This window comes from Saccopteryx bilineata, chromosome 2, assembly GCF_036850765.1.
Source record: "Saccopteryx bilineata isolate mSacBil1 chromosome 2, mSacBil1_pri_phased_curated, whole genome shotgun sequence".
NCBI classification, from domain to species: Eukaryota; Metazoa; Chordata; class Mammalia; order Chiroptera; family Emballonuridae; genus Saccopteryx; species Saccopteryx bilineata.
The window spans coordinates 168227566-168245930 of record NC_089491.1 but is presented as its reverse complement, the minus strand read 5'-3'; the positions used below and the strand labels follow the sequence as shown (position 1 = coordinate 168245930).

The window sequence follows — 18365 nt, the reverse complement described above, 5'->3', positions numbered from 1 at the left end:
CGGGATCCACCCGGCACGCCCACCAGGGGCGACGCTCTGCCCCTCCGGGGCGTCGCTCTGTCATGACCAGAGCCACTCTAGCGCCTGGGGCAGAGGCCAAGGAGCCATCCCCAGCGCCCAGGCCATCTTTGCTCCAATGGAGCCTTGGCTGCGGGAGGGGAAGAGAGAGACATAAAAGAAGGGGGGGGTGGAGAAGCAAATGGGCGCTTCTCCTATGTGCCCTGGCCGGGAATCAAACCCGGGTCCCCTGCACGCCAGGCTGACGCTCTACCACTGAGCCAACTGGCCAGGGCCCACTATTTCTGTTCTTTAAGTACAGCTTATTTGGAAGTAGTACAGAATTGTTGCCTCTTAAAACAGGACAAGTGAAAAGTTGGGAATCCTGTAGGATATGTATGAGAAGTGGAGGAATGTTTGAATTCCTGCTTTCCTTCCCTTTTATTCATTATCTCCATATAGGTCTGTACCTCTGTAAATTCAGATCAGTGGGGTTAAAATGGAAAAGTTATTTATAAGTAGAACAGGGTTGTACAAGAGTTTACCTTAGGTAAGTGTTATAGTTGACAGTTTTTCCATAAAACTTTGTTTTGACTGTTGATTTAATCTCAGTATTCATAATAGTTTATTAAGTATACTTGAAGTGAATTGTTTCTGTATTTTAGAATGACCATATATTTAATAGAGCCATGAAACAACAATTAGAGAACTTTCAGAGAACAAATGCACAATGTGGTGTGTTGCAAAAGAATGTACTGTCATGAAGAATGTACTGTTGTGTTCAATCTGTCCATTTTTAGATTAGTCTGGTTGATTGTGTAATGCAAAAGTGCCACACAGGTGCAGTGTTCTACAGCTGCTGGAAACATTTGTCTCCCTACCTCCCACTTTTTCACATAAAATGTTTTGTTTAAACCATTAGTGCTAGGAGATGGGATTTGAGAATTTGAATGTCTGTTTACAGAGGTATAACTCTGAGGGAATTGGTCAGTTAAGCAGGTATATTTAACTGTCTAGATGACTTGAAGTTTCCAAAGGCTAAAACCTACATTTAATGTCATGGAGTTATGAAATAACAAGAGACTGCCTGTGAATGTGCATGTCTGCAGTTACTGCCTTTGAGACCGAACTTTTTGAGGATAGGGCTTACATAATTTTATTATTTTAAATCTCCTGTAACTAAGATAATGCCTGGCACATGGAAAGCATTTGATACATGTTTGTGAATATCTTAGATTGGAAGATGAAGCCCAAATGTTATTTAGTTGTAGTATGGTACTAAATAAAAAGAATTATGATTTTTTTAAGAAAATGAATGCCTTGTGGTAAGTTATATATCATTCTTATGAAAAGGGGCCACAGTAGCAGAGAGAAGAGGAGTGATTAATGCTGCCTGTGGTGGTCATGGGACACTTTATATTTTGATATATCATGGAAAATCCTTTCCTGTACTACAGTTAGAGAACTTGGTTTTGAAGTTTTCCTCATCTGGTATACAAGAGTGTATTCTACAACAGCAGTGTCTTTTCCTCCTTTTCCCATTTGGGGCATTTTTCATACATTACATCATAAGGAGATTAAAGTGTTTCTTTTTTCCTTAAGATTTTATCTATTCATATTTTTAGAGAGGGGAGAGAGAAGTGGGGAGGAGCAGGAGACATCAACTCCCATCTGTGCCTTGACCAGGCAAGCCCAGGGTTTCATACCGTCTACCTCAGATCAATGCTTTATCCTGGCCATAGGTCAGGCCAGGAGATTCAAGTTTAATGATTCCAAATCTGAAGATTCAGAAGAAGAATTCTTTCCTTAAATCAAGTATTTTTTTTCTCTAGTTATTTTTTCTATAATGTAAAGACTGTAGGCTTTGGAGTCAGACATAGGTTTGAATTCCATCTTTCTGAAGCCCAGCTTTGTGAACTGCATTTATCTCAAGGAAACAACTTAATCACATTATACATCAGATTATTTTTTTTAGTAGGTTTTTATTTTATTTTATTCATTTTTATTTTATTTTATTTTTTTATTTTTTCATTTTTCTGAAGCTGGAAACAGGGAGAGACAGTCAGACAGACTCCCGCATGCGCCCGACCGGGATCCACCCGGTGCGCCCGACCGGGATCCCCCCGGTACGCCCACCAGGGGCGACGCTCTGCCCACCAGGGGGCGATGCTCTGCCCATCCTGGGCGTCGCCATATTGCGACCAGAGCCACTCTAGCGCCTGGGGCAGAGGCCAAGGAGCCATCCCCAGCGCCCGGGCCATCTTTGCTCCAATGGAGCCTCGGCTGCGGGAGGGGAAGAGAGAGACAGAGAGGAAAGTGCGGCGGAGGGGTGGAGAAGCAAATGGGCGCTTCTCCTGTGTGCCCTGGCCGGGAATCGAACCCGGGTCCTCCGCACGGTAGGCCGACGCTCTACCGCTGAGCCAACCGGCCAGGGCATTTTATTCATTTTTAGAGAGGGAGAGAGAGAGAGAGAGAGAGGGAGAGAGAGGAGAGAGAGACAGAGAGAGAATGGGGGAGGAACTGGAAGCATCAACTCCCATATGTGCCTTGACCAGGCAAGCCCAGGGCTTCAAACCGGCGACCTCAGCATTTCCAGGTCGACGCTTTATCCACTGCGCCACCACAGGTCAGGCTACATCAGATTCTTTATCCATCACTATTCCCTCTGCTATCTCAGGTTTCCATTCAAATGCAATTTTCTTGGTATGGCCTTCTCTGACCATCTTATTTAATATTACTTACTTCTCATGTATCAAGCACCATTCTTACTGTTTTATCGTTAAAACACTAGAAGCATTTGATATACTATACATCAGGGGTCCCCAAACTACGGCCCGCGGGCCACATGCGGCCCCTTGAGGCCATTTATCCGGCCCCTGCCGCACTTCCAGAAGGGGCACCTCTTTCATTGGTGGCCCTGGAGTACTGTATGTGGTGGCGCGGGCAAAGCTTGGCATCACTCACGTACAGTACTACTTCCGGGATGCACGCATCATGGCTCCGGAAGCACGTCATATCACTTGTTACGGCTAGCAGTGACAAATATGGAACTGGACATTGACCATCTCATTAGCCAAAAGCAGGCCCATAGTTTCCATTGAAATACTCGTCAGTTTGTTTATTTAAATTTACTGGTTCTTTATTTTAAATACTGTATTTGTTCCTGTTTTGTTTTTTTACTTTAAAATAAGATATGTGCAGTGTGCATAGGGATTTGTTCATAGTTTTTTTATAGTCCGGCCCTCCAACAGTCTGTGGAACAATGAACTGGCCCCCTGTGTAAAACGTTTGGAGATCCCTGCTGTACATTTTTAAGTGTATTTGTTCAGTGTCTCTTCTAACCTCTCTAGAACAGTGGTCCCCAACCCCCGGGCCGCGGACCGGGACCGGTCCATGGGCCATTTGGTACTGGTCCTCAGAGAAAGAATAAATAACTTACATTATTTCCGCTTTATTTACATTTAAGTCTAAACGATGTTTTATTTTTTTAAAACAACCAGATTCCCTCTGTTACATCCGCCGAAGACTCACTCTTGATGCTTGTCTGGGTCACGTGATACATTTATCTGTACCACCCTAAAGGCCAGTTCGTGAAAATATTTTCTGACATTAAACCGGTGTGTGGCCCAGAAAAGGTTGGGGACCACTGCTCTAGAACATAAGCTACTTGAGGGCTGGGATATATTTTTATTTTTGTCACTGCCATATTTCTGTTGCCTAGCAGAAAAGTACTTAAGATATTTATTAAATATTTAAGTTGTAAAAGAACTTTGGTCACCACAGACTTTACTTCCATTTACTGCCACCCTCTGACCAAAATTGATCCTTTCCGAGAACAACCTATATGGTCAAGATTAAACATATATTTTGTGAATACATTTATAGGTTGATATACTTCATTTGCCCCTTTTTAACTGGGAATTCACAATGGTTGATAAATTTGATGTTAGCCTAAGGGATCAAATAAAGTTTACATTTGATAGGATCAGTAAAACTAGTGACATTTTTGAAATAGTGAGAGATGTTTGGAGGAGAGTCAGCGTGTCTTAGTAGTAAAGTGTCACAAAACTATAATTAGTTGCTTGAAGCAAAATGTGGTGGGAAAATATTGTACAATTTTGAAGAGTGTAGTGTAATTGAAACATTTTTAGGAGTTTGACTTTTACAGTCATTTGTGATAGTTTAAATGAAAGAGAAGTCAAAGTATTAAGAACATTTACAAAGAAAAGTTGGTATATTTGAGGTTTGAAATAATCTGATCAAGAAAATTGAAGGCAAAATGTCCAAGGGGAGAACTTGAGAAAAAGCAGTAATATTGGGGTTCTAGGGTATAAAAGAGAACAGTAACAGGGCTACAATCACTTGACCGTTGTCCTCTGAGGAATTGGAAGAGTAACATTTGAAATAACAACTTGGCATTATCATTGCTTTAGGATAAGGAATAAGAACTATGATTATTACTCTCAGATCCATCCCAAGAAAAGGGACTCATAAATGAAGTGGCAGTGTTTTGCTGTGAATGCATTTGGAATATGGTTTCTCCTCTACTGTTGCCTGATGGGCAGGGGAGGGAGGAATATTTCATTAGGATTAACAACAGATGTTGCTCCCGTTAAAAAGTGTAGGGGCCCTGGCCGGTTGGCTCAGCGGTAGAGCGTCGGCCTGGAGTGCGGGGGACCCGGGTTCGATTCCCAGCCAGGGCACATAGGAGAGGCGCCCATTTGCTTCTCCACCCCCACCCCCTCCTTCCTCTCTGTCTCTCTCTTCCCCTCCCGCAGCCAAGGCTCCATTGGAGCAAAGATAGCCCGGGCGCTGGGGATGGCTCCTTAGCCTCTGCCCCAGGCGCTATAGTGGCTCTGGTCGCGCCCCTGAGGGGCAGAGCATCACCCCCTGGTGGGCAGAGCGTTGCCCCTGGTGGGTGTGCCGGGTGGATCCCGGTCGGGCGCATGCGGGGGAGTCTGTCTGACTGTCTCTCCCCGTTTCCAGCTTCAGAAAAATACACACACACCAAAAAAAAAAAAAAAAAAAAAAGTGTAGGTAATTTGGATGAGATAAAAGATATTGATGTGCTTTCAGAAATACTGAAAAGATTTGGCAGAATAAAAGTTAGATATATAAAGATGCTTTTTTTAGAAATATGAGGGCTTCACTTGACTAGGCAGCAGCGCAGTGGATGGAGCATCAGCCTGGGATGCTGAGGACCCACGTTTGAAACTGAGGTCGCTGGCTTGAGCATAGGATCATAGACATGACCCCATGGTCACTGGCTTGAGCCCAGGGCTGTTGGCTTGAGCAAGGGGTCACTGGCTTGGCTGGAGACCCTCGATTAATGGACATACAAGAAAGCAATCAGTGAACAACTAAAGTGCTGCAACTATGAGTTGATGCTTTTCATCTCTCTCCCTTCCAGTCTGTCTCTCTTTCACTAAAAAGAGAAAAAAATGTATGACGCTTTTTGCTTGTTAGAATTGCTGTTTTTAGGTGGAATTTCTTTTCTAAAACAACCATTTTACTTCTGTTGTTAATTCTGTAGGTCTTTCTGTTAATAGGTGACAGTTTTCATAAGAAATAAATAGGAGGGAATCATTTTTAACAGAAGATGCGTAAGATGGAAAGTATATTGTTGGCTTTTTAGATATGTTATACTCTTGGGTATTTTAGCCCATTAGACAAGAGAGAAAAATCTAGGAAGATACGAAGAACAGAGCAATGTTTTTCAACAGAATTATTGTTCTGCTCTTTGGTTTTGTGTTATCAACGCCCGTCCCCCCCCTCTTTCCAGTTGCCCAGAACATAGTTAGCCTTCTCCAACTTCCTGCAGAATTTAACACTTTCCCTTCAGTGTTAACACACAGAGTAGAATAAAGAACGGTGGATTTTACCTACATAGCACAACCTGCACTTTTCAAGCACTAGCTGTATGTTCACTACTGTGCTCGACTCTGGGCAAACATTAATGGCATATGGTCCCCATCTTGAGAAACTCACAGTAGAGCAGTCTAGTGGGAGAACATCTATAATCTGCAGCAATACTGTCATAATACTTGAAGAGCTAGTTTTCCATTTAAGTATTTTGAAAAAAAATTCTTTTGTTTATAGTCAAAAAATAATGCTATCTGGCTTTTCTTTATAGACGTTAAAACCTGTGTTTTGGAATTGCATGTTTTAATATATTTTAGAATTATTATTATAGTATAAAGAGAAAATACAAGATCTGTTTTTTAGTATTGTTTGACCAATTTTAACCAGATATTTATTTATTTTTTGTATTTTTCTGAAAGTGAGAAGTTGGGGAGGCAGTCAGACAGACTCCCGCATGCGTCCTACTGGGATCCACCCAGCATGCCCACCAGGGGGCGATGCTTGGCCTCTCTGGGGCCGTTGCTCTGCTGCAATTGGAGCCATTCTAGCTCCTGAGGCGGAGGCCATGGAACCGACCTCAGTGCCCAGGCCAACTTTGCTCCAATGGAGCCTTGGCTGCAGGAGGGGAAGAGAGAGACAGAGAGGAAGAAGAGGGGGAAGGGTAGAGAAACATATGGTTTGTGTGCCCTGGCAGGGAATTGAATCCAGGACATCCACACACTGGGCGGACGCTCTATCGCTGAGCAAACCGGCAAGGGCCTTAACCAGATTTTCAACTAGATTGACAAGGCATCTTTTGGTAGTATATTTAACTAATTTTAGCATTATTTTAAATTGTTCAGTTAACATTAATAAAAATTAATGTTATTTAAAACTGTCTTTTTAGTTCAAGAATGTTCCAATTTGTAACATTTTATTTCATCTGTAAGCTATATTATTTCCTCTTTCTATTCGCCTATTAAGTGCTTTTGATCTTTGAAAATTTTTTCTTTGCCAGTATTAAAACTTGTTACTCTATAGAAAGAATATTGTCTAAAAATCAGTTAGCAAAACCCCTTTAGATGATAGCAGGATACCTTTTTTTTTTCTTGTTTTTTTATTGTACCTTGTTAAACCAGTCTCACTTGTGAACTTTCTTAGAATCAGGCAGTTCCTGGTTCCTATGGGACATCCTGTTTTCTCAAATATAAATAGAAAAGCACTTCAGAAAGGAAATCTGATAAGTGTGAAGTACTTTGTGGGCTCAGTTAGTCTTAGTTGTGACCTGAATTGTAGAGATCCGGGTATCAAAACTGAATATTTTCACACGTGTTTTTACAAATAGATGATATGGTAGAGATTCTAAATAATAATTATGAGAGGTGCTATATAATTCAGCCATAAACTTGTTTGTGTATCTTTTAGGGGCTTGTGGGTACAGGGATGTTAGATACAAAGTGCTAAAACCTTATAATAATTATTGGGAATCCAAAATTGTTTAATACTGAGATTTAATTCCTAGCTACTTTGATCTGTTTATTTGTTTTTTGCCACTTTTCCAAATATTAGGAAGGTCTAGGAAGGTTTTTTTAAATTATTAGAAGTCAGAATTCTACGTAAATGATTTTTTCATTTTTAAAGCATGTTCTAGATTCCACAAGTAGTAATTGCTTTTAGAAGTTTTTTGAAGAGAAACCAAATTAAGGTGGAAACAAAGATAGTCATTAATAGTGACAGTAATAGATAACATGTACATATTAAGTGAGGCTATGCCAGGTATAAGGCCAAGGGCCACCACCATCATGACCATGTACATGCAGGTTTTCATTGGATTCGGGCAGACTGTAAAGAAACAGTGGAGCCAAAAATGGTGGGCCATTCCTTTATTAAAGTCTCGCACTGGCTGACTAGCAAACACACAGGGCTCCCAAAGCCATTGACGCATTCTGTGGCTCCACAACCAGGAGAATCTTCTCCGGTTTCTCCTAGAATCAAAGGCCCCACCAGTCTTTGTGGAGCTCGCAAAAGCCCCTCCCTCACCTCTGGTTCCCCATCTGCACACCTTTTCTCTCTCTGCACAACCTGGCTTCTTCCTCAGCACCCTGCATTGTCTCTGCTCTCACTCTGCAAACGGCTTCTTTTCTGCCTCTTCTCCTTCTTCTCTGCTCTTTTCAAAACTTTTTGGCTTGAAACCTCTCCTCCAGCAAACATTAGTAAAACAATGGCCCTTCCTAAGCAGGAAGGTAATTTGCAGTTTCACAGACCACATGACATATACCTGGTGCTGTCCAGCCCCCAATGCAAACTATAGGTGCGCAAACATGAAAATCATTTTGTACAAACTTATTTCACCAACAGCAGGCACTTTTTATGATTTATTTCATTTAATCCTCACAACAACAATATAAGGTAGGTGTCATTGTTTCATTCTTTCTTTTTAGTAGAGGAAACTATAACTTAGAGTGGCGAGCGGTAAAGTAGATGTTAGTTCAAGGTCACGTCGCCAGTGATGGAGCTGGGACTTGAGCCCAGCAGCTCTGACATTACAGCATTTGCTTTTCTTTTCTTTTCTTCTTTTTTTTCTTCTGAAGCTGGAAACGGGGAGAGACAGTCAGACAGACTCCCGCATGCGCCCGACCGGGATCCACCCGGCACGCCCACCAGGGGCAACACTCTGCCCACCAGGGGGCGATGCTCTGCCCCTCCGGGGCGTTGCTCTGTCATGACCAGAGCCACTCTAGCGCCTGGGGCAGAGGCCAAGGAGCCATCCCCAGCGCCCAGGCTGTCTTTGCTCCAATGGAGTCTTGGCTGCAGGAGGAGAAGAGAGAGACAGAGAGGAAGGAGGGGGGGTGGAGAAGCAAATGGGCGCCTCTCCTATGTGCCCTGGCCGGGAATTGAACCCGGGTCTCCCGCACTCCAGGCCAACGCTCTACCGCTGAGCCAACTGGCCAGGGCCTACAGCGTTTGCTTTTAATTACAGAGAACACCACAAATTCAATGAGACTTTTAGGTATAGTAGTATGAAAAAATACTACCCCAACTGTTATTTTCATTAGTTTGCTTTACATTTTATTTGCATGTTTACATTGAGTTTTAGCAAAGTACATGCTGGCATTTCAGAGGACTTGTTTAGGGGATTCTACTTCTCATTTTTAAATGATGCTAATAGTTCTCTTTTTTTTTTTTCTTCCCTTGATAGTAAAAAACCCTTTTGATGAAACATTTGGAGAAATACAAGTAAGTAAAAGATCATAATACTGATATTTTGTCTCATGTTTTATATGATAAACGTATTAAGGTGATTATCAACTAAAAATAGTAATTTTAAAAAGTTTTTTAGGTTGAAGCAATAAATATTCTTATTTGGAGTATTCCTTAACTATAGTGTCATTAAATCTGACAGAGGACAAAGATGTTTCCCTAAGAGCTAAACTATTTATCACTTTAAGGTAAAAACCAACTTTCTAATAAAATGGCAATGGTATGTTGTCTGGCCTTACCCTTAAAAGTATTCATGTTTTCATAAGTTGTTGTTGGATACCCTAGTAGTTTTTGTCCTCAGTCACCTTATCCTGTCTGTCTCTCTTTGGATTCTTTGCTCATTGGCATGCCTGTTTAACCACCAGGAAGGCAAAGGATTTAGAAAGAAACATATCCCTTAGGCTGCCTATTTATGATTCCTTTTCCTTTTAAAGAGTCTAGAAAGTTAATTTTAACCTAAATTTTATTCACATTTTTCATTTGCCATCATTATGTAGGCAGTTCAAAGAGTAAGATATTTGAGTTGTAATACACAGTTCTTAATTTTAGGAACTGATAGTAATATAGAACTATATAGAAAACATTTGTTGTGTTGAGGGATGTGTAATAATATATAATCAGATTCACAGAATATCACTTTAGATTGTTAGAGTACGACTTTAATGATTATTTTTAGTAATAGTCTATTGTGTTGATATTTGTTTTAAAATAGTTGACTATCAGTTATGCTATAAACTCTAATACTGCTACTGGCTTTGTAACTTAAATTTGTACAGTGTACTTACTGAACATGAGAAATACAAGTCTTTATTTTCTTCTGTATAATTTTCCATGGGGAAACTGAAGTTCTGAACCTCTATGAAATACTAATAACTGTAATGAAGGTGATGGCAGTTCATTTACATTACATACTTATTTTGTGCCAGGCACCATTCTCGGTGTTTAAAATCCATTATCATTTAATCAGAGACTTGATATAAACAATTGAAAATATTTTTGAGGAAAAAATTGCCTGAGGATAGAAGAGGGAAATATTTGAAGTGATGACAATATGTGAGAAAATTTGGTAGAGTCTCTACAGTTTGATCCCACCCCCCCCCCCCCAAGAATAAGAACTTGGCTTTAGAGAATATGTGTTACTAAGAGAAAATCTAGACCTTATCAAAACAATTAGAAGGTAGCTGTCTCAAACTGTAAAATTACTTTTGTTTAATGATAGGTAACTTGAGAGCTTTAAATATGGATTTATTGGTAGATCTTTAACTTGTTTTCAGAGTGATAAGGGAAGCCACTAGTTAGGCACATTCAAGCTAAATGTTAGTCTGAAAAGCAGAATGGAAGAAGACTGTAATGAAACTATAAGCCAATGTAAGTTTCTATAAAGAAAGTAACTTTAATATTTGATTTATATACATCTCAGATTTACTTCTAATTTAGTGTATTGCTGCTAAAACTGATTTGTTCACATTACTAACATAGACCATAAAAACTACTTAGATCAGCCCTGGCTGGGTGGCTCAGTGGATAAAGCATTGACCTGGGGTGCCAGAGGTTTTGAGTTCGACTTCCAGTCAGGGCACGTACAAGCAGCAATGAGTACACAACTAAATGGAACAACTTTAAGTGAAATAATGAGTTAATGCTTTCTCTCTCTTTCTCCTCTCCTTCCTGTCCTCTCTCAAACTTCCTCTCAAATCAGTGGAAAAATTTTAAAAAATTTATCATAACTTAGTTGGTCATTTGAATGGCACTTGAGACCCTTCTTATATATAAAGATATATTTTGAATAAATTGTCATTGGAAAAATAATTCTTGAAAGAATTATAGTTGAGCTTTTTGTGTGCTTAAATGCTTTGTGTGAGAATGTAACAGTACGTATGTTATCCACTATGAGATCCAGTTATATCTGATTAGGTTTTGTTATTTTTTTCTACTTAACTAGTCCAGTATTAATATCTGTTAATCAATAGATGAAGTATATTCCTAGGTCTCTGATGTTCATTGAAGATGTAATCACAGAGGGCAAGTGTCAAAATTTTGGATTTAGTTTTATTTTTGAAGGAGGAATGGAAATGGGTTTGATTAGGATATATATATAAAACAAAAAGGGAACCAGTTACTTTTCCAGTTGAGGGAGGAAGCAGACTTTAAAACTCTACTGTGTTAATCTCAGCGCCTAATCAAATTTACCTTGTTTTTTTGTATCAGGTCCACAAGCTACACTATCATTGTAATTCCTTCTCGTCCTATTATATTGAACATACTTATTAAAAATGACTTTATGGTTTAATATATCACAAGTGCATAGCTTTCAAAATCCTGGATTCCAACCCCTTCAGTTACTTTAAGCGAGAGGGAGTGAGCAGGAGGGACAGACAGACAGGAAAGGAGATTGATGAGAAGCATCAACTCATAGTTGCAGCACCTTAGTTGTTCATTGATTGCTTTCTCATGTATACCTTGTGGGGGGGGCAGTAGAGGGGGACGCTTCAGCTGAGCCAGTGACCTTGGGCTCAAGCCAGTGACCATGGGGTCATGTCTATGATCCCACACTCAAGCCAGAGATGCCTCCTTCAAGCTGGTGAACCTGCACTTAAGCTGGTGACCTTGGGGTTTTGATCCTGGGTCCTGAGTGTCCCAGGCCAATGCTCTAGCCACTGCATCACTGCCTGGTCAGGCCCTGTGCAGTTGCTTTTTGTTTTTTTTTTTTTTTTTTTTATTCATTTTAGAAAGGAGGAAGAGAGAGAGAAGGGGGGAGGAGCAGGAAGCATCAACTCCCATATGTGCCTTGACCAGGCAAGCCCAGGGTTTCGAACCGGCAACCTCAGCATTTCCAGGTCGACGCTTTATCCACTGCGCCACCACAGGTCAGGCCTGCAGTTGCTTTTTGATATTTAATTTTTTGCAGTTTAGATTTTTAAGCTTATGCAAAGATAAGGACTGGCTTGATTCAGAATCTGGTTGAGATAAAGTTGCGGGTGGGGGGAGTAAAAGGACTGAAAAGCAAGTAGTCAGCAGAAGGAAATGTCACTTTTCTCTTATCAGCCATCACACCTAAAACCAGGGACTCTGGTGGTAGGATTGAGGAGTCTTTGATAAGTATTCTTTTTTCATTAGTGTCACTAATTAAAGCTGCTTTGACAAAACATGCACTTACAGTGTCCAAACTTTTCTTCTGTCCCTGAACATACAGCATGAAAATAAATGGATGAGGTTGTACATTATTGGGCATATAATTGTTACTTTCCCAGCTTTTTCTATCTTACCTGAATTTGCTCTTGGTCATATTTCAGTAATCCTGTTTTGATAGATACTTTAGGAAAAAAGAAAATAATAATAAAACACAGCCTCCTCATGAATCACAAATATATTTCAAATAGTGTGATAAGCTGTTATTACCCCCTCTTCCAACCTACCCTTCCTCATTGCTTATATTGGTCGCTCTTAATTGTGATTACTCTTAAAGGTGGGGAGGGTTCTCACTGCTTTAGACTAGTTGGCAGGATACATAGACGTTGTAAAAATCTCCTCTCTGGTTTTTTTCTCATGTAATCAGAGTAATAGTCCTAATGTACAAGTCTGTTTTACTTTCTTCCTCCTAAACTTTCAGAAGGAAGTCAAACTTTTTGTTTTGCTATCTAGGGCTCTTCAGCAGTTTATTTCAAACTGCTTTTCCAGCAGGTTGCTGAGTCAAAGTAGGCTACTGGTTATGTAAGAAATATAACAGTGCTTTTATGTCGTCATGCCTTTGCTCATGCTGTTTCTTATGCTTGGAATGCTGGTTAATTCTATTTTTCTGTAAAGATCAACTCAGATATTCTCTCTTTCATAAATAGATCTTTACTTCCCTCCCTCCTCTGTATTTACATTATATTTGTTAGCATCTATAATGTAATACTTAATACTTGCTCTTGAAAACAGGAGCCATCTTGTTCACTGGGTCTCTCACTTTGCTGAGAACAGTCTTACCTCTTGGTAGATAACTCATTAAATGTTTTAAGTGAGGAGAGGGGGATAGACAGACTTTTCTAGTATGCCTTGGGATCGACCCAGCAACCCCTATTTGGGGTCAATACTCAAATCAGCTGAGCTATTTTTGGCACCTGAGGCTGATGCCCTGGGACCAACTGAGCCATTCTCAGCGCCTGAGGCCACTGACTGTGGGAGAGGAAGGGGCAGGGGGAGAAGCAAATGATTGCTTCTCTTGTGTGCCCTGACTGGGAATGGAATCCGGGATATCCATATGCTGGGCCAGCACTCTATGCACTGAGCCACTGGCCAGAGCCAAATGTTTGTTTTACATTAATGATTTATAAATTTGTACAGGGCCACTTTGGGAGCCTAGGAAAGGTTGAGGGTCAAAGTGAGTGTCAGACTCATATTCTTACTATTGTATGGTTGAATTAGATTAAACAAAACACGAAGGGCAGCCTGAAAGAAAAGAGTGTCCTAAGAACAATATACAGTGTGTCCATAAAGTCATGGTGCACTTTTGACCAGTCACAGGAAAGCAACAATAGATGATAGAAATGTGAAATCTGCATCAAATAAAAGGAAAACTCTCCCAGTTTCATACCTATTCAGTGCAGTTCAATGTGGGCTCACGCACAGATTTTTTAGGGCTCCTTAGGTAGCTATCCCGTAGAGCCTCTACAGATCCGTCACTGACTGATGGCCTACCAGAATGGGGTTTTTCCACCAAACTGCCGGTTTCCTTCAACTGCTTATCCCACCGAGTAATGTTATTCCTATGTGGTGGTGCTTCGTTATAAACGTGCTGATATTCACGTTGCACTTTGGTCATGGATTCTAATTTAGCGAGCTACAGAACACACTGAACTTTCCTCTGTACCATCCACATCTTGACTGGCATGGCCGTGGGCTGCTCCGCTGTATACACGGTGTTACGTCATCATCTGTGCATGCGCACATGCTGCCACATCGTCCTACAGAAACTGAGGGTTTTCCTTTTATTTGGTGCAGATTTCACATTTCTATTGTCTTTTGTTGCTTTCCTGTGACCGGTCAAAAGTACACCATGACTTTATGGACACACTGTACATAAGCATGCAATTGGATGAGGGTGGTAGGGGATTGTGAGAGCATTGCTTTGGGGGTTGGAAGAGTTTGTTGTGTGTAAGACCTTTTTAGCACTTAACTTTAGAGTCAATTTCCTAGTCATCCTCTAGAAAGTAAAATATTTAAATGATAATTAGAATTTTAGGTTTGAGTTTCTCTAAAATATGGTAGCCATTGTTTAAATATGAATTTGTCCTTTAGATCAGTGGTTTTCAACCAGTATGCGTGGCACACTAGTGTGCCGTGAGACATGGTCAGGTGTGCCGTGGGGAAATTAAACATGGGTCCCCAAAATATGGCCCGCGTGCTGGATATGGCCCGCGGAGGCTATTTATCCGGCCAGCTGCCAGCCGCCTCCATCCGAACATAAACATTCCCCTCACAATCCCTCCAGCTATCAGTGACAGGAAGAGTGGAGGCACAGGGAACGCTTACTGACCAATCACCTTCTAGGATTCATCCTGACCACTAGCGATGAACCAATAGTAGGCCGCCTCTCATCCAAACCCAGGAAGGTCCCCGCTCTGGCTGCCGCGCACTTGTTATTGTGTGGCTGCAGCGAGTAGTTGAAACTGCTACTCCTCCCCATGGTCCCGATTTCTAATCCTGGTCAGGACTGGAGGTAAATGTTGCCACCACTAGATGAAGCCTCAGCCTCAGCTGGTTATGTCTATCCTGATGGTATATATAGATATTTGACCTTTTTCTTTTTAAAAGAGTCCCCCCCCTCCCCCCCCCCCCCCCCCCCCCCCGCAGAGGGTGTTATACAATGTATTACAATGTTATCTATATTGTATACGGCCTCCTGAAGGGTCATCTTCTTAAAGAGCTCAAATCTCTATATGCACCATCAAAACAGACAGAACCAAGGCCCCTGCACCAGCTGACCATGGGATTTGAACCCATAGCCTCAGGGAGAACTCTAGTATTTATCAGAATCCTTACCTAGAAAGCAAACTTCTCAATCTGACAATAGAGATGCTCTGAGGACTTATGATGTTACACAAGTACCCAACATTTTCTAAAATTGATCTTGTCCAGTCTATATAGAGAGAGTATTTGTCAAATTGATTTGAACCCACAACCTTGATGAAAGCTCCAGTATCTATTAGCGGGACTGTATATATGAGGGGATACATGGGACTGTATATGAGGGGATGTTACGTGGGACTGTATATATGAGGGATGTTACATGGGACTGTATATATGAGGGGGTTATCCTTTTTTATTTAACTTTTTTTTAATAAATGTAATTTATTTAAACTTTAAATAAATTCTAACAGAGTGTCATTTTGTGTCATTTTGGTAGGTGGTGTGCCCCAAGATTTTGTAAATGTAAAAAATGTGCCGCGGCTCAAAAAAGGTTGAAAATCACTGCTTTAGATCAGTGGTCCCCAACCTTTTTTGGGCCACTTACCGGCCTTTACGGTGGGATGGATAAATGTATCACGTGACTGAGACAAGCACCAAGAGCAGGGGTCCCCAAACTTTTTACACAGGGGGCCAGTTCACTGTCCCTCAGACTGTTGGAGGGCCGGACTATAAAAAATACTATGAACAAATCCCTATGCACACTGCACATATCGTATTTTAAAGTAAAAAAACAAAACGGGAACAAATACAATATTTAAAGAACAAGTAAATTTAAATCAACAAACTGACCAGTATTTCAATGGGAACTATGCTCCTCTTACTGACCACCAATGAAAGAGGTGCCCCTTCTGGAAGTGCGGTGGGGGCCGGATAAATGGCCTCAGGGGGCTGCATGTGGCCCACGGGCCATAGTTTGGGGATACCTGGTCAAGAGTGATTCTTAGACGGATGTAACAAAGGGAATCTGGTCATTTTTAAAAAATAAAACATTGTTCAGACTTAAATATAAATAAAACGGAAATAATGTAAGTTATTTATTTTCTCTGAGGGATGGGGTCCACTGCTTTAGATTATATAGCTTCTGTGATTTTAAATTTACTTACGAGTTTTTTGATTATTTGGTATGTGTATTTTTCTTGGAGTTATATATTTTATAATTTCTTTTAATTTTAGGAAAGTGAAAAAAATCTTATGATGAACACTTTATACAAGCTTCATGATCGATTGGCACAGCTTGCTGGTAATTACTTTAACAATCATAGTATCTATAATGTTTTGAAGATTAATTTGTATATATAGTATATAGTAGCAGTAGAAATCATTTTTCCCATGTCTAGTGTTATGTTTGTGAAATAGTTTTTCTTTAGAAGTTTTTATTACCTATATGGAATAGGTTTTTATTTTTGTAGATATATTTAATCAAGGTATTTTTTCAGCCTGTGACTGTATTGGATGAAATATATATATGTATATATAAGGTCTACTGGAAAGTTCTGTCCATTTTTGGAATAAAACAAAATACAAATTTTTCTTACTGTCAATAAACTTATTAAATAATATAATTGCCATTATTATTAATGATTTCTTACCAGCGTGAGGGCAATTTGTATATCCCATTTTTGAAAAATGTTTTATCTTTTGATGCGAAAAATTGAACCAGTGCTTGTTTAATATCTTCTTCATTTTTGAATTTTTTGCCCTTCAAAAAATTTTGTAAGGACAAAAACAAGTGATAGTTGGAGGGTGCTAAGTCCGAGGAATATGGTGGATGCAACAGACATGCTTCTGTAGCATTTCTTCCTTGTTGAAATTTGTAAAAATTACAGTGGCGTAAATGAACTTTATCAGTAGCCATGGATACACTATCGCTTCACACATAAGACTAATGTGAATCAACTTTGTTTTAGTTAACTTGCTACGTCAGTATGTATACATTAAGTGATAAAAATAGAGAGGCACACGTGCGCCAAATAAACATGTGCTTACATATCGAAACTTGTGATAGAAACGGACAGAGCTTTCCGGTAGACCTTATAATATTATTCTAAAGTCAGATTTCTTTTCTGCATTAATAGTAACAAAATTCTGAAAGTTTAAGTATTAGTTGAATTGAGTAAGCATTGAATTAACTAACATCCTTAGATTAAATAGGAAAGTGTAGATTTTCCTTTAGTGGTCGTATAGATGCCATAAAATAAAGATACAGTCGTCCCTCGTCATATCGCGGTTTACTTTTTGAGGTCTCATTGTGTTGCGTATTTTAAAATTGTATATGTCTAATTTTGTATCACAGATTTTTCGCTATATCGCGGGATTTTGTGTATATGGGTATTTTTATATATTATTTTAATTATTTTTGCGGTAAAATAAGCCTTTTCTGGTCTAAAAAATTGAAAATATAAAAATATTAATTAAGACCTATTAAAAGAATATTAAATAGAAATAAAATGCATAGTTTACAACAGATGAGTAGACAAATACTCGCATGTATGGAAAACACAGCTGCCGCTTCCACTTTAGCTAGTTTGACCATGTGAGATCGTACACAGCACACTATTGGCTGATGGACAGGAGGCGACCAACCAGAGCATTGTGTTTTGTACATGTATATAAATAATAAAATAAATATAAGGTCGCTACCTCATGGATTTTCGCCTGTCTCAGGGTGTTCTGGAACCTAAGCCCTACGATAGACAAGGGATAACTATTCTAGAATTTTTTTCTCCTGATTAATTGCTTTTTCCTTATACATATTCTGCTTTTAGTATCTTTGAGAGCTCTCAAGTATTAACATGTATGCAGTTAGAATAATAATATAGGTGAATTGTTATCAAGTTTAGCACCTATATGCTGTAGTAGCAGCTCAAAAGTTTATTACTTTTTAAGTTATTCTTATTATACATAATCCAAAGGAAGAGACTTTGGATTTTCTTCTTATAAACAGTTACAAGAAAAGAAAAATGTATTTATTCAAACTTTTGTATGTAGCATATTCCTTTTTAGAAACCAGATCATTAGTAGCAGCCTGGTAGGTAAGTGTGGAATGGAACTTTCATTTAATCAAATGGAGGCACTTAGAATCAATCCTGACAGTTCCCTATCCTCTCACCAGACTTTGTTTTTTTAGTTTAAGTCTTTAATTTTGGTCAGTTTTTTAGGCTTGTGTTTCTGTGTATATCACTAAAAGCCTTCCTTGCATTGAGTGATGAACTGTCATATTTATATACACTGCAAGCTAATGACATTTATTTGGTATGCTGTAGCACCCAGAAATAGGTTAAGAATGTAATTTAGCCAGAAATTCCTGATGTTGC

At 39.7% G+C, this 18365-nt stretch overlaps 1 protein-coding gene and 1 non-coding gene across 3 annotated transcripts in view; one reads left to right on the top strand and one right to left on the bottom strand.

Annotated features, from left to right (window-relative positions):
• LEMD3 (LEM domain containing 3) overlaps positions 1-18365 on the top strand; it is a 115048-nt gene that overhangs the window by 32025 nt on the left and 64658 nt on the right. Inside the window, exons 2-3 of one of the 2 annotated variants that reach the window (XM_066258343.1) lie at positions 9038-9075; positions 16225-16291. In XM_066258343.1, the coding sequence (XP_066114440.1) occupies positions 9038-9075; positions 16225-16291 (105 nt within the window). The remainder of the gene's footprint in view (positions 1-9037; positions 9076-16224; positions 16292-18365) is intronic. The other variant, XM_066258344.1, reaches the window with a different exon arrangement.
• Positions 2357-2432, bottom strand: TRNAG-ACC (transfer RNA glycine (anticodon ACC)). Its single transcript has one exon. It is a non-coding gene; the product is annotated as a tRNA-Gly (tRNA).